Source organism: Erpetoichthys calabaricus, chromosome 11 (assembly GCF_900747795.2).
Source record: "Erpetoichthys calabaricus chromosome 11, fErpCal1.3, whole genome shotgun sequence".
In the NCBI taxonomy this organism is placed as follows: domain Eukaryota; kingdom Metazoa; phylum Chordata; class Cladistia; order Polypteriformes; family Polypteridae; genus Erpetoichthys; species Erpetoichthys calabaricus.
In genome coordinates this window covers 60,097,593-60,114,810 of record NC_041404.2, presented here as the reverse complement: position 1 = coordinate 60,114,810, position 17,218 = coordinate 60,097,593, and the positions used below count along the sequence as shown (strand labels likewise).

The 17,218-nt window shown below is 42.9% G+C and overlaps 2 protein-coding genes across 23 annotated transcripts in view; one reads left to right on the top strand and one right to left on the bottom strand.

Moving 5' to 3' along the window:
• LOC114660439 (serine protease inhibitor Kazal-type 1-like) overlaps positions 1-17,218 on the top strand; it is an 821,621-nt gene that overhangs the window by 161,510 nt on the left and 642,893 nt on the right. For 2 of the 7 annotated variants that reach the window (XM_051934240.1, XM_051934245.1), the window contains exon 3: positions 14,241-14,350. In XM_051934240.1, the coding sequence (XP_051790200.1) occupies positions 14,241-14,350 (110 nt within the window). Of the gene's footprint in view, positions 1-14,240; positions 14,351-15,681; positions 15,854-17,218 lie in introns of those variants that run through there. The other 5 variants (XM_051934244.1, XM_028813142.2, XM_051934242.1 and 2 more) reach the window with 3 other exon arrangements.
• The window catches only part of LOC114660438 (serine protease inhibitor Kazal-type 1-like), a 565,538-nt gene that overhangs the window by 95,625 nt on the left and 452,695 nt on the right, over positions 1-17,218 (bottom strand). The gene's annotated exons all lie outside the window — the stretch shown is intronic.

Sequence of the window (17,218 nt, the reverse complement as noted above, 5' to 3'; positions counted from 1 at the left end):
ACATTATAGTGTCTTCCAATGTTTTAAAATCGTCTTGGACATACAAACATAACAGTTCGTGACCGTTACACCCTCTTAAAAAAGCTGATTCTATAATGACACTTTATGGTTCTTTAGTGAGTTGTGGGTTTCCTTGCAGAATGTTTGCTTGACAAAGCACCATTGCATTCTGGGAAGGGTTATTTGCATCTCAAGTTGGTTCTTTCCATCCATTCATTATCCAACCTGCTATATCCTAACTACAGGGTCACAGGGGTCTGCTGCAGCCAATCCCAGCCAACACAGGAAACAAACCCTGGGCAGAGCGCCAGCCCACCGCAGGGCACACATACACTCACACCAAGCACACACTAGGGCCAATTTAGGATCACCAATGCACCTAACCTGCATGTCTTGGGACCATGGGAGGAAACCCATGCAGACACGGGGAGAACATGCAAACTCAACGCAGGGAGGACCCGGGAAGTGAACCCAGGTCCCCAGGTCTCCCAAATGCGAGGCAGCAGCACTACCCATTGCGCCACCGTGCCGCCAAGTTGGTTCTTTGTGCTTTGAAAAACTTCTTAATATATGGAGTCTGTAATGTCTGGTAGGCTGCCTTGCAGGACACTAACAAAGTATGAAAAATGGAAGTTAGCCTGCGCCGTGGTATTCAGATTGTTCACAAATCTCTTGTCATATGCTTGTGGTTATTGACAGTAAGGAGTCCATTATGGATCCAATTTAATAAAGCTGCTTTCTGGAACCTTCATGTGGATGGGTCTTCTGGGAAAAACAAAGCACCACACCTGAAGAACCACATTGGCACCTTTGATTTGAAGAATGTACCTGCCAAGGCTCCTGACCACAAGAAAGCACAGCCGCCCTCCTACGCTCCTACAGCAAGCATGTGGCTGACATCTTGACTCGTGTCGTGTGTGTGTCAGACTCAGACTGCCCATCCAAGTGCGACTCTCCATTTGTAAGGCGGCACATCCGGAAACTTCAGTTTAAACAAAATAAAAAAAGAAACTTTGTAGGGCTACTCCACACATCAGGGCGCTATATAGCTTGACATTCTGTTAGCTAGCTTAGTGGCTTCTGCACGCTGTCTGGCAGTTGATGGTGTCGAGTCCACTGCGACTCCTACATCCTCCTCATGAGATGGACTTTTGATTTTCCCATTGTGTATTTAAAACTCACATTTTTACTTCCGACTTCTAACACTTCACATTTTCTGACATTAAATTTCATTGCCCACAAGTCTGCCCATGCCTGTCTGCTTTCCAAGCTCCTCTGTAATGATTCAATGGAGTCTTGATTAGTGGGGCGGACTGGCCATTAGGGCATTTGGGCAATGCCTGGTGGGCCGCGGACTCTGATTTGGTCATGGGCAGGCCATTTCATGAACTAAATTTTACACACTCGTTACTGTTTGACATTAAAATTAATTTTCTAAACTACTAAACATTATCTGTCCAGTGCTATACTCCTATATAATATACAGTCATATGAAAAAGTTTGGGACCCCCTCTCAGCCTGCATAATAACTGACTCTCCTTTCAACATAAAAGATAACAGTGGTCTGTCTTTCATTTCCTAAGAACATCTGAGTACTGCGGTGTTTTCCAAACAAAGATTTTTAGTGACGCAGTATTTAGTTGTATGAAATTAAATCAAATATGAAAAACTGGCTGTGCACAAATGTGGGTCCCCTTGTCATTGTGCTGATTTGAATGGCTGTCACTGCTCAATGCTGATTGGTTGGATGAGCTCGTTAAGCCTTGAACTTCATAGACAGGTGTGTCCCACCATGAGATATAAAGGTATTTAAGGTGGTCAATTACAAGTTGTGCTTCCTTCCCTTTGACTCTCCTCTGAAGAGTGACAGCATGGGATCCTCAAAGCAACTCTCCAAAGATCTGAAAACAAAGATTGTTGAGTCTCATGGTTTAGGGGAAGGCTACAAAACGCCATCTCAGAGGTTTAAACTGTCAGTTTCAACTGTAAGGAATGGAATCAGGAAATGGAAGGCCACAGGCACAGTTGCTGTCTGGCAGGCCAAGAAAAATACAGGAGCGGCATATGAGCAGGATTGTGAGAATGGTGACAGACAACCCACAGATCACCTCCAAAGACCTGCAAGAACATCTTGCTGCAGATGGTGTATCTGTACATCGTTCTACAATTCAGAGCAATTTGCACAAATGCCACAAACAGAGTCGCTTGTTGTATGCCAATGCTCATTTAGACAAGCCAGATTTGTTTTGGAACAAAGTGCTTTGGACTGATGAGACACAAATTGAGTTATTTGGTCATAACAAAAAGCGTTTTGCATGGCGGAAGAAGAACACCGCATTCCAAGAAAAACACCTGCTACCTACTGTCAAATTTGGTGGAGGTCCCATCATGCTGTGGGGCTGTGTGGCTAGTTCAGGGACTGGGGCCCTTGTTAAAGTCGAGGGTCAGATGAATTCAACCCAACATCAACAAATTCTTCAGGATAATGTTCAAGCATCAGTCACAAAGTTGAAGTTACGCAGGGGTTGGATATTCCAACAAGACAATGACCCAAAACACAGTTGGAAATCTACAAAGGCATTCATGCAGAGGGAAAAGTACAATGTTCTGGAATGGCCGTCACAGTCCGCTGACTTGAATATCATCAAAATTCTATGGGATGATTTGAAGCTGGCTGTCCATCAAATTGAACTGAACTGGAGAGATTTGGTATGAAGAATGGACAACAATACCTCCACCCAGAATCAGACACTCATCAGAGGCTATAGGAGGACAGCGTCTAGAGGACAAAAGGAGGATCAACTAAATATTGATGTCATATCTCTGGTGGGGTGCCCACATTTATGCACCTGTCTAATTTTGTTATGATGCATATTGCATATTTTCTGTTAATCCAATAAACTTAATGTCACTGCTGAAATCCTACTGTGTCCATGAGGCATGTCAGATATTAAAAGGACGTTGCTACTTTGAAAGCTCAGCCAATGAGAAACAAAAATCCAAAGAATTAAGAGGGGTTCCCAAACTTTTTCATATGACTGTACCGTATTATGTTATCAAGTTGTTTTAGTTGTCAGTACATGACGTTGCAGCGAAAAATTTGGTCAAAACTGCCTTTTGCCGATTTCTGTTTTCATGCCGCTACATTTCGGTTAGCATATACATTATTGCAATTTATTTTATCTCATATCCAGTATTTAAATTCTTCAGTACTAATAATTAGTTTAATTAATATAGATGGTCGTCAGCATTACTGTTAATTAATGGTTTTAGGCTGCGATTATTAGTGTGATGAAATAAAGTTATAAAGCACAGGATAGGAATTTTTCATATTAGGACGGAACTTTTATGGAAGGACTGCAGAGACATTTGCTCAGATTTGATGATGGCGTCACTGCTGAACAACTTCAAACAGAACTGCAAAGCTTTGGACTTAAACAATCAGTAGCAGATGCTTATACTGTGGAGGATGACAATGACAGTGACCGTGAACAAAATGGGACAACTGTGTCAACTTGCAAGTCTTGTAAAGACGGTCCTCTCTGCTGCTACAAGGTGCTACTTTGGTTGAACCTCTTAACCGATGACTACAAGAGCGTTGGGTTTGCCTACAAGCTACTGCTAATGCTGCCTGTGTCGCTTTTGCCATGTGAAAGATCACACTCTGCGTTGTAGAGAATCAACAGCTGCCTGAGAAGCACAATGACGCAAGAACATCTTGTGGCATTCATGTTGATGTCGGTGGAGAAAAGCATCCTATCTAAACTTGACACTACCAGTATTGGTGATGAGGTGGCTGCTAAAATCAGCGACCTGCGTAAGCTACTAGCCTACTAGGGTACTGGCACTTGGACATGACATTGACATGTACTCTACTAACGTGTAAGCCATGTTACTAAATTTTTCATTAAATTTTATTTCTAAGCATGTCGTCAAATTTTAAACAACAGTGTACAGATCAAGTTTGGAAACAGTTTAGATAGAGTTCATATCATAGGTTCATAGCAAGTAGCGAGCCGCGTACTCATCAGAAATTAAGAAAATGACAATGAATGTTGGGCCGAGTGGGTCAGCCTCGTCACCTCACTCCTTGAAGGACGCCCGGGCCGGTTTTGAGACCCAGTCCGCTCCTGCTTGATTATCTGCCAAAACACCTAACTTGGTATTATAGAAAAATATATTCTTAGAATTGGTCATCTCTACATATTAGAAAAGTATTATAAACGCGTAGGAAAAGTAGACTCTATAATTTACTAAGCATTAAGATGTAAGAGTTAGGATTAAAACAACTTATGCTTAAATGTTTTTCTTTTATTATTCTGTATGAGCTAGAATCCAACAATAGTTCATGAAGCCAAAGATTAGACGTGCAGGAGAGCTGGAAAAAGATGGGACCCTCACATGGAGAGGGAAGGTGAACTCATTGGCTGTAAACTACAGGGTGGTCCAGATCTAATTATGCAACTGTTCAACTGACAACCGTCTCCCCGCCATTTTGGAATGCAGGGCAGGTGCTGCCATCTATCGGCAACAACAAGAATTTTAAGTGAAATCTCTATGTGCAGGGCAGGTGCTGTGAATTCTCTATGTAATAACCTTAATAAGCTGTAATGAAAATTGCATAATTATATCTGGACAACCCTATAGAGGAGCAAATGCAGAGCTAGCAGGGAGTAAGGAGAGGCCTCGTCAAACAGAAATGATGGACAACCCCTCAGTTAAGAAATATTGGTAGAATTAATCAGAGGTAAGATTAGAGCAGTGAAATGATAGGAGTCAGATGAGGATGAATAACGGCTTGTATGATAAGAATTGTCAAAAATGTAAGAGATGCCTATGGCTGCTCTCGGTCTGTCTGAATTGAGTCTGTCTGTGCGCCATATAATACATCTTCAGTCTGCTGCCTGTCCCAAGACTCCGAGTGCCTTCACTGGGGCTGAGGGTGCCTGTGCCAGCCTGCTTCAACAGTATCACCTGCAGACTTTACCATATTTTGATTTATATTCATGTCCAAATTATTTATATTTAATGAAAATACCAGCAGCCCCAGCACTGACCTCTGCTGGACACCACTCTTAAAGTCTCCCAATTCTGAGAAGATTCCTCACACCGTCACCCTCTGCTTCCCGTGTTTGAGCCAATCCTGCACCCCTCGACACACCACACCCTGAACTCCCAGTTCTTTTAGTTTGTAGCTGATACTGGGGAATGAAACCTCAACTCCCAGCAATGGCTCTAATTGGTCATCTGCTGAGGGGGCAGGTGCTGCTGGGGACAAGGAGGCCGGCGCGACATTTAAAAGGAGGCCAGTTCTACAGAAAGGAAGTCTCTTGTTGTTTCGTGTCTTGAGTTGCCTGTCTGTTTGCCTTCCCATTGACTACCTGCGGATTCTCGTTTTGTTCTGGATGGTCTCCTGTGCACCTGTATGGACTGTCTGGTGTCTGCCTGCTGTGTGAGGACTGATGTGGATTCTTTCTCTATCTTCGAAGAAAGGAGCGCTCCTGATCCCACCATTGACCGTCTTCAGGAAATACCGGTAGGACTGATCTTTACATTCACATACAGCAAGCTCATCTCTGGACTACCCATCTCCATCATTTCATTCCATCAGTTGCTGTTTTTCATGGGCTTCATCGTGTGCGGTTTTTGTTAGTGGTTTGTTATTGTTCAATTTGTGTTTATTGTATATCGCCGTAAAGGGAACTGGGATGGGATTGTTTTACTTCTTATAGTTAGATTTCGTTTATTATTGTGAATTTCCCAATGGGATTAATAAAGTATCTATCTATCTATCTATCTATCTATCTATCTATCTATCTATCTATCTATCTATCTATCTATCTATCTATCTATCTATCTATCTATCTATCTATCTATCTATCTATCTATCTATCTATCTATCTATCTATTGTTTAATACAGTCTTCTATTTCTGTTTTTTGTCTCTGTGAGGGACTGTGTGTGAGTTTGGCCAAGGCTGGGTGCGTTCCTGGGATACCCACCTAAATAATAAATAAATCACTGTCAGAGGCGGTGCGAATCTTAGCTGGGTTTTAGTCCACTACAAGTTTGATGCCCACCCTGTCATGTTGGCGCCTTATCAAACACTTTCTGAAAGTCCAGATAAATAACATCGGATGCTCCACTCCTCATATATATATCCTGTTATATATATTCTCATCATATCCTGTTGTTGCTTCCACGTTGAACTCCAGCAGGTTGGTAAAACATGACCTCCCTCTGCTGACCCCATGCTGACTGTTCAGTAAAACTTCTTTTCTTGCCACTTGTTAATCTTATCCCTAATAACTCCTTCCATTAATTTTCCTATGATGTACGTTAAGCTTACTGGCCTAAAACTCCAGCTCTTGTGCATCCACTATTTGCAAGGTTATCCCATTTAATATTCAGGTAGTTAAAGTCCCCCATGATTATAATACTCCCCTGTAAACGTCCATTTTCAATATTACTAAAAAGGAGTGTGTTAAAATTACTGTCTGCATTGGGTGGTCTGTAACTCACTCCTAATATAAAGCCTCTTTCTCTAATGCCTTCCAAATGAAGCCAGATGTTCTCACTAAGATGGGGCTCATCGTCCAACTGAAGAGGACTTGTGTTTAAATTCTGTGTGCCATAAACAACAACCCCACCTCCTCATCTGTTCTGTCTGTCCTTCCTATTACAAGTGGACCCCTCTATGTTCTACTCATCCCCATCTTTGTTATTTAGCCCAGTTTCTCTTATTGCTATAATATCACAGTTATGCTCTGCTACATACAACGCCAACTGACTTGCCTTACTTTTGATACTTCTAGCATTAAGGTGAGCTATTTTTAATGTGTCACTCCTTCTATGAGTTAGAATTGACATTGCTATGCATTTATATTTCTACACTGTTGTTTGTTCCTCCATGTACAGTTCTTAACCTGGCCTGTCCTAAACTCCCTGCCACCCATTCCCAGGTTTAAACAATCCTTGTCTGGTTTCCACATACCCCCCCCCCCCACACCACACCACATTGGTGCCCCTCCAGTTCAGATGTAACCTATTATGGCAGTACACGTCCCATCTATTCCAAAAGGAGTCCCAATACCCCCTAAACCGATACCCTTCTACCCTACACTGAGATTTGAGCCTTCTAAGGTGAAGTTAAGCCTTCTAATCTCGTCAGTCTTACCTGGACTGGCGCGTGGCACAGGCAGAACTTTAGAGAAGACCACCTTGTCAGTTCTGAGTGGCACGGTGGCACAGTGGTAGCGCTGCTGCCTAGCAGTAAGGAGACCTGGGTTCGCTCTGTGGAGTTTGCATGTTCTTCCCATGTCTGCCTGGGTTTCCTCCCGGTGCTCCAGTTTCCTCCTACAGTCCAAAGACATGCAGGTTAGGTGGACTGGCGATCCTCAATGGTCTGTGTTTGGTGTGTGTGTGTGTGTCCTGTGGTGGGTTGGCGCCCTGCCCTTCATTAACAGCCTCTGCAATTGGACGTTTAAGTCGGTTTGCCACAGTAATAAAAATTCCACAGTACCTGACGTCACCGTAATTCATTATTAGTTGTGACACTTCTTTCGACGTAAAAAGCGACTAAACAATCCTAGTGATATGGAGGTTGGCCAGTTTGCCATCCTTTCCTCTTTACTTTTGTCCTCATTTCCGATCTTCATTCTTGTCATTCTTGGACGAGCTGCTCCTCCAGTAAGCTCTCATGTCAGGAGTGATGGCAGAGCTAGTAGGTGAGTGGATAAGTGGATAGGACTGGCGATCTGAATGGCCTCATCTCATCTAGATTGTTCTAATGTTCTACTGAGTACAGGAATATTTACTATGCAGTGGCATGCAAACGTTTGGGCCCCCCTGCTTAAAGTGTCCGTTAGTGTGAATTATTAAGTGAGTAGAAGATGAGCTGATCACCAAAAGGCATCAAGTTCAAAGTGATTAGTGTAGATAGATAGATAGATAGATAGATAGATAGATAGATAGATAGATAGATAGATAGATAGATAGATAGATAGATAGATAGATAGATAGATAGATAGATAGATAGATAGATACTTTATTAATCCCAATGGGTATTGTACAATTGTACAGTGAGAACAGGAAAGGAGCACCGTGCAAAGGTTTAGGCACCCCAAGATATTTGAGGTGGTCTCAGACTTTCATTAGCCCATTAGGACTATGGGTTGTTCACAGTCCTCATTAGGAAACCACCAGGTGATGCAAATGTCAAAGCCGTAGAAATTCTCAAACCCCTCAAACCTCCTCCCAACAATCAGCCGCCATGGGTTCCTTTAAACAGCAGCCCAAGGATTCTTTGAAGAGACACACATGGAGAAGTCCAGTCTTCATCTCAGGTAACTGGATAGAGCCCATGTGTTGAAAAACGGGGAGCACCAGGACTCTAAAGACTTGGCCCTTTTGTTGAGATATCAGGAGCGCCACACATCCCTTTCCAGCGACGTCATGACCCCCAATGCTGTCCCAATCTGTATACTGACTTAATTGGAAGTGTCACCAGAGATATGAATGTCACTGCTGAGGTAAGTAAACCTCTTGACGAGGTCGACCCTCTCTCAGCAGACAGACACACTGCTGATGGCTGTGTCCAGGAGGTCATAAAAGGCCTGGCTCTTGGTGTTTATCAGGACCCTCGCCTGCCCAGACACTCAGACTCCTCACTCAGTCTCTCAAGAGCGCTGATCAGACCCTCAATTGAGCATCATCAGCAAAGTCAAGATCAGTGAATCTCTCTTCACCAACAGATGCCCCACAGCTGCTAGACCCCACCACCCAGTCCATGCAAGCATTGAACAGAGTAGGTGCAGAAGACACCGCTGATAGACCGCAGAATCAACTTGGCAAAACAGAGGGTCTGCCTCCAGTCTGCAAAGCACTCACAGTACCTGTGTACAGGCCGGCCAGGACATCCAGCAACGTTGATCGGATCCCACCAAGTCTCAGGATGTCCCACAGGGCAGCTCGATCAACTGAGTCAAACACTTTAGGAAAATCGACAAAGGCTGCAAAGAAACTCTGCCAATATTCGCGTTGGTGCTCCATGAGGACCCTCAGTGTCAGGATGTGGTCGATCGTCAACTTCTTAGGCATAAAACCAGTCTGCTCCGGACACTGGTAGATGAGCAAGTGATCATGGATCCAATTGATGATCCTAGCGAGGTGTTATCCCCTTGTAGTTGCAGCCATCCAGGTGAACAACCTTCCCTTTCTAGACAGTGATGACAAGTCCCGTTTTCCATTCAGTTGGGATGACGCCCGTCTCCCAAATGGAAGCAAAGATTGGTTGCAATGCCAGGATGACAGCCTGACCACCAGCCTGGAAAAGTTCACCCAGGATACAACAGATCCCTGAATGATGGAAATAAAAATGTAATCTTGCTTAAAATATTACAGAAATGTGAAATCTGGAACTTGATGCCTTTTGATGATCAGTTCATCTTCTGTTCTCTTAATTATTCACACTAACAGACATTTTAAGTAGGGGGTTGTCAAATTTAAATTGAAGAAGCCTTATACTTGAAGCGGCGGTGTTTATAAAGTTGTAAGGAAGTGCGCTTACCCTTTGTGTGTTGAGGGCGCACCAGCGGGAACGAAGGGCCGTCTAGCGGGTGAGTCAAAAGCTGTTTGATAGAGAAAAGAAATATGCAGTATTGGAAAAGGAGGGACTAGCTATTAAATGGGCAATCGATAGTTTAAAATATTACCTTTTGTCAACGGAGTTTGCGGTAGAGAGTCACCATAGGGCTTTGCAATGGATACAGCGAATGAGACATTCAAGTGCAGGTGTGGCCCGTTGGTATTTGTCGCTCCAGCCTTATAGATTTCAGGTCCGCTGTGTGTCGGGAAAGAAAAATCTCGTGCGACCTGTAATCTTAAAGGGGAGGGGAGGGGAGGGGGTTGCTGGTAATGCGCGATTACCACATTTAAATTGAAGAAGCCTTAAACTTGAAGCGGCGGTGTTTATAAAGTTGTAAGGAAGTGCGCTTATCATTTGTGTGTTGAGGGCGTTGCCGCGGGAATGCAGGGCCGTCTAGCGGGTGAGCGCTGTGTGGCGCGGTGTGTCTGGGCACACGTGGAGCCGGTATAATGGCCAGTACGGTTCATTTTTACACGCCGGTGTCCTCGCAGCCTGTCCAGCGCAGGCGGTTTAAGGTGCGGTGCGGCAGTTGTTTGTATAAACAGGATTGAGCCCGAGATTGGGATCCCGTATTGTAAAGAAATGAATTGACTTACTGGTGAGTCGGCAGCTGGTGTGCTTGAGCTCAGCATAACCGTTGGCTGTCCCAGGGGGCTTACGCGCGCAACCGGCAGCGGTTCGAGTTTAAATACATAGTTGCTCGGGGCGTGGAGTGAACGCGCTAGGGTCTACCTGGAAAGGTGCGTGAGGTAGACGGGGTGGCAGATTGGCTGGACAGTCTTGTCGGTTATATTTAAGGAGATTTTGATTTTGGGTTTGCTGCGATTGTTTTTGTATTTATACACACTTGTTATTGTTCTTGTGCATTTTTTTCTTTCCTGTTGGAGGAGCTTCTTGAGCCAGAGATTAAAGAAGACAACCTTCATTATTGGAGTGTGTGTGTAGTTTTTGTAGGACTACACTGTTTTTGTAAATACAGCATATTTATTTTACTTATTTTTTGTTTTTATTTATTTATGAAGAAGTGTCAATGCTGAAGGACTGAGTCTCAAAGCCCACCTGACACTACTGCATTTTTGGTTGTGCAGCACTCTTGTAAATAAACTTGCACCATTCACCCTTCAATTTTTGTCTGTGTCTCATCTCTCCACTGATCCTGTTCGGTTCATAAACTATCAGATGTCCAGAGTGTAGGCTGGGGCCACTTAACACTACACGGGATATCACAGGTGACCCACACTTTTGCATGCCACTGTATCACACTTACTGTTTCTCAAAGTCTCGTAGCTTCACAGATGTTGTAGATGTCAGGTACCCTTTAGATGTTCTGTGCTTACCCTGTGATGTCTCTCAAGTTCACAACTCTTCTGAAAGGCAGTTGAGACGGGCTGAAGCTCGAGTCTGCGATGGCAGTGGCGTATCTTCAATTCCATTCATAGCCATTAATTGTGTAAAATATATGAAAGCAGAGGATATTAGAAAGGGGGCAAATACATTTTCACAGCACGGTCAACGAGTCAGTTTACCTGCCAGGGCTCACATTGTAGAAATATGCAAAGAGTTTGGTACAACTGACTTGTGAGTTGGATAAAAGTGCCAACCTCTTAATAAATGTAAATGTTGATGATTTAATGAGTTTAAGTCTGAGCTCTCAGGATGCGGCTTACTGGTATCAAATGCAAATCCCACCGCTGACTCACCCTGTGACTTTGAATGAGTGACCTGCAAGGGTTCAGACTGAGGAAGTGGAGGAAGACGTTCACAGTGGGTGGCACGGTGGCGCAGTGGTAATGCTGCTGCCTCATAGTGAGGAGACCAGGTTTGAGTCCAGGGTCCTCCCTGCGTGAAGGACGAGCAGAAGTGTTAACCCTGACACAAGTGACAGGTGACATAAATGCCAGCAAAGTACATTTAACAATACAACAACATAATAAGATGATGATAATAAGAGTTATTAAGACATCAAATACTGATCAGAGCAAAGCTGGGCAGAAAGAGAGAAGATCAGTTAAGCAGTCAGCATCCATTACTGATGTCCAGTCTGGGAATAAACCAGGATCAGCTGCTGGGGGTCTTTTACAGGCCAGGTGGGATACCGTCAGGCACGAGAAGGATTTAGTGTGACGGAGCAACATGTCTGTCTGTCACTTGGCAGGGTCAACACTGGACTGTCAAGAGCGTATCGAGGGTCAGACGAATTGGCAAAGTGACAGTCCTGGAGACAAGAGCTTCAGCTGTGAGTTCATGAGGGGCCGAAGGGGGGAGAATGGCGACAAGTTGTAGAACATCAGCCAAGTCATTAATACAGGGGGGCTGATAGATTAGGGGGGCACAAGTGAGGGGAGTCACCTGAGAAACTATCTATCTATCTATCTATCTATCTATCTATCTATCTATCTATCTATCTATCTATCTATCTATCTATCTATCTATCTATCTATCTATCTATCTATTATATAGTGCTTTTCCTATCTATCTATCTATCTATCTATCTATCTATCTATCTATCTATCTATCTATCTATCTATCTATCTATCTATCTATCTATCTATCTATCTATTATATAGTGCCTTTCCTATCTATCTATCTATCTATCTATCTATCTATCTATCTATCTATCTATCTATCTATCTATCTATCTATCTATCTATCTATCTATCTATCTATCTATCTATCTATCTATCTATCTATCTATCTATCTATGTGACGTGTGTATCTCTAAGGCCTTTCTTAATTTACAACAGTTTTGAATTTTCAGGAATCAGGAGGATCAATGCCTGCAGGGTTTAATTTTGTATTTTTTTTCCAGATGTGTCGCCTTATAAATTGAGTGCACCAGGGTGTTGGGCGGCCAGTCTGAGTCTGACACACACACACACACACCAGCGAGACGAGTCGAGATGTCTGCCATGCGCCTCCTGCTGCTGTGCGTTGCCTTCATTTGCCTCTCAGGTGAGAATCCTCCTTACTCAGTTTGCATCTTTACCACAGTAGGCACTAAAAATTGGCTTTTAGAAGGTTTAAGGGGAATTAGTTCAATTTCTTTAAAGTTTAGTTCTGATTTCTACTTGTGTGGGTTTTACATGTTCTCTCTGTGTGAGTTATTTTACTGATGATCTGTTTTCTCTCTCACATTAACATTTTAAATATGTTTAATTTAGGTAGAGCTGTGCTTACAACTGTACACACCTCTGGCAGAACCTGTAAAATGTTAACCATTTTATAAAATATGAGTAGTCAGACAAAACCCTCTTCTTCTATTAGGAGGAGAGGTCAGGTAAAGCTTTGTACCATCAGGTAGAACACGCAAACTGCATGCAGATAGATAGATAGATAGATAGATAGATAGATAGATAGATAGATAGATAGATAGATAGATAGATAGATAGATAGATAGATAGATAGATAGATATGAAAGGCACTATATAATGATAGATAGATAGATAGATAGATAGATAGATAGATAGATAGATAGATAGATAGATAGATAGATAGATAGATAGATAGATAGATATGAAAGGCACTATAAGATAGATAGATAGATAGATAGATAGATAGATAGATAGATAGATAGATAGATAGATAGATATGAAAGGCACTATAAGATAGATAGATAGATAGATAGATAGATAGATAGATAGATAGATAGATAGATAGATAGATAGATATGAAAGGCACTATATAATGATAGATAGATAGATAGATAGATAGATAGATAGATAGATAGATAGATAGATATGAAAGGCACTATATAATGATAGATAGATAGATAGATAGATAGATAGATAGATAGATAGATAGATAGATAGATAGATAGATAGATATGAAAGGCACTATATAATTAGATAGATAGATAGATAGATAGATAGATAGATAGATAGATAGATAGATAGATAGATAGATAGATAGATAGATAGTCCATTACAGACTACATTGTCACACACACACAGGTCCATTTTTGAGATGTCCACTATTAATATTAACTCATCTTTGACATGTTAGATTAAAGCCTGATGACAAACCCATGCAGACTCCACACAGACGAAGACCCAGCGTGGGGTTCAAGCTTTGGACGTGACATCTGTGAGGCACCAGTGATGCCCATTGCCCCGCCAAGCCACTGATGTTGTTGCCCTTCCTTGTCTTTTCATTTTGATGGCCGCCTTGTCCACCTGCTCGGCTGTTTCTGTATTTCCTTCATGTGATCTCCAGGAGGGAATGTCAGCCCCTCAGGATCACACAAGGGGTGCTGGAGAGGAGCCCACTGAGGAGTTTGTGCCTTTATAGCCCATCAGTGTAGCCGTCAGCTCAGAGCAGCACATGCTGTGTATGACGATGGCATTGACGGATGTATTTTGTGTAATGTGATGTCTGATGTGATCACAGATTCTTACTATTAAGTACTGAAAATGGATGAATATTTACATTTTTTTAGATGTTTCAGGCAGTATTCAATGATGGTTTTCGCCCTCTTTTCTTCCACAGGTTTGGCAAGAGGGACAAGCATCCCTCCACAGGTAAGGGTCTCCTCAGTTTTTTTCCTTCAGCACCCAGCTGCTTACGTCTACCTGACCTTCTGCTCTCCATTTCTGTAGCCCAACTGTAAGGCTCTCGTGAATCTTGACTGCACGAATCTCGTCAACCCCGTGTGTGGCAGCGATGGCCAGACCTACACCAGCGTCTGCTCATACTGTGTGGTGAAGCGGTGAGTAACAAGGGCATTGAAACACACCTGAGAGTTCAGATATTGACGTTTAGAAAGATGACTTTAACTTATGAGGGAATCAATGGAGGGGACTGAAGAAGACCGTTTGGTGATTTTTTACAGTGCACTTGTGTGATGAACTTTATCTAAAGGCCTATTGAAGTTAATGCACAGCAGTTTAATTCCATTATGGACCCAGCAGGGAGGGGACCTACACAAGATCACACAAGGAAGGCCATGATGGGAAGTTGCCAAACAAACCAATGACTTATATAGCACTTTTTGATACTGAATTCCATTTTAAGTGCGATTTGCAAATAGCAGCAATGGAGATATAGTGACTCACAAAGGATCACAGAGGGACTCCATGACTTGGATTGAAGGTTACTGTTTTATATAGCACCTTTTTACAGTTTATTGCAATGGCAACACAGTGATTAGCATCCCTGCTTCAGGTAGGTGTTTGAGGTAAAGAAATTAAAACTTCTGAGTTCTGGTAATTCTGCTCAGTGATGATGGCACCTCAGAGTGCCTGTTGATTGGCACACGTGTGTCACATTGTCACTGAACTCTGCACTCGTTACAACACACGTCACACAAGAGCAGCTGGCCTTCACGTTGCTGAGGATGACTGTGATATTTTAATAATTTATTATATTTCTTTATTTGAACTCCTGGTCTCCTTCATCCTAACCTTTTATTTCACAGATGTTCCCCACCTTACTTTTTTATTAGTCAGACCATCTTGGGGTCCCTTTCAGTTGCTTCCATTTTTCCACAAAGTGTCACAGACAACGGTCAGAAGATCTGTGATTGGGAGTGAACAGGCAGGTTTAGGACATTTATATAACGCCTTTCAGGGTGTGTAGTGAAGCAGCTTGCAGGGAGAACACAGTGGCTTCCTTCTTTTTTACACTCAGATCACAGGCAGATCATATAATTGGCATGATGGTCCAGCATCCCAGGTGTGTTTAGGGTCATCTGAACTTTTTAATAATTATTAGTCACTTCTGTCCTCGTTCATCACAGGTGTACAATGTCAGCCAGTATTTAACATAATGAGATAGAAACAGTTCAGGTATCCCATAATATTCTATATGTTGACTCCCTGAAAGCAATGTGATCCTTTTATTAACTAAGATGTCGTACTGACTGGACAGTGGTCACCTGATCCAGGACCACCACAGGTGTTGCTGTCCCATACCTGCCTCAGGTGTGCAGGTGGAGCTGAGCGCGGCTCTTAAAGTCTCCTGTGAGTGGAGTGAAGGAAGCGTCACGGAGTGGACATCTTGGCTCACTGCTTTTATTCTTCTCTTGTCTTTCCTTTACAGAAGTGCCACCAGTCCTCTCTATATTGCACAACATGGAGCCTGTTGAATTCGCAGAGGAACACCTGGAGGTCTGCTGATCTTCACTCCGCTTTGCACTTCACAAGCCCCCTTTGCCCCTCTGCTGACCACTGCATCCTTTTAAACTTGAAATAAACGTTTCCTTCTAGCATGAGTTCTTATCTCAGCCTCATCTTTATTGTGTGATTCTCTCATTTTCATCCAAAGTGACCTCCAAATCATGCCTGCATACCACAGATCTTTCTAGATTTCCACACTGTAAGGCCTGGCAGGTGTGATGGCTCTTTCTAGTGACACTGCTGGACGCTGTGCCTGCCACAGGAGGATTTCATAAGTGACTTTTCTGCACAGGACCTTTGTATTGTGAACTTCATGTTGTCCACTAGGTGGCCTCACAGGCAGGGTGGCTCCCAGGATGACAAAGGGTGTCATTGGTGAAGGCTGAGTTTGCTACCATATGATTGTATATAGCGCCTCCCATCATGAACAGCAGCTCTTTCCATATTTTAATATTGTGTGGCTTGGCGGTTGTAACAACGTCATCACCTTGTGGAGTGTCACTCTTTTAATGACTATGACACTTTGTGACTTTATGTAGTGCCATTCTTTTGTGAACACGAGGTCTTCCTGCATTTCTGTACTGTGAGGTCTAGCAGACGTACTGACTCACTGGTGAAACAAAGTGAATGGCCGGCTTTGAATTTGTCACCTTATGATTTTATATAATGCCTTTCATCTTGAACACCTGATTTTGTCCCATTTTTCTCTGTTGAGAGCCATTGCAAGTGCACTGAGTCACTAAGCTCACAGAGTGCCACTCTTGGTGGCTGAATGTGCCACCTTATCACCTTCTTTAGTGTCTTTTGTTATATAGTGCCTTGCTCTCATTAACACCAATCCCTTTTATATTTAAATGGTTAGCAGGTGCAGAAACTTGTCAGCTTGCTGATAGAAACTGAGAATGACAAGTTATGATTTGATGGTGTGGCCTTTTTTATAGCGCCTTTCCATCAAGACTGCAGCTTCTTTCCATATTTCTGTATTATGAATCCAGGCACACACAGAGAGTCAGTCTTGGAGAATGAACCTGCCACCTTATCATGATATAGTGCCTATTTTATTCTAGTGTCTTCATTACTATAAACACCACTGATTTTCATATTTCTGTGTCAAGAGACCCAGCAGGCACAGTGACCACTGGATGACGCAGTCACTGGTGACAGGTGACCTCACCTACTTATAATTTTGTATAGCGCCTTTTCATATGTACTGATGAGGGAAAATCATTCCTAAGCATTCCACTTTGAAGCAAATGACGTTGGTTATCTTGTGGTGGCACCGTCAGGGTATGGGGGCTCAGGGACATGGAGACTGGTCAGAACTGAGGAGAGGATGAAGGAAGCCAACTAAAGAGAGGACCTTGCAAAAAACCTGCTCCAGAGTGCATGCCACCTTATACTGGAGTGATGGCTCTCCTTTTAGTATGACAATGACTTGAAGCACACAGCCAAGACCACGC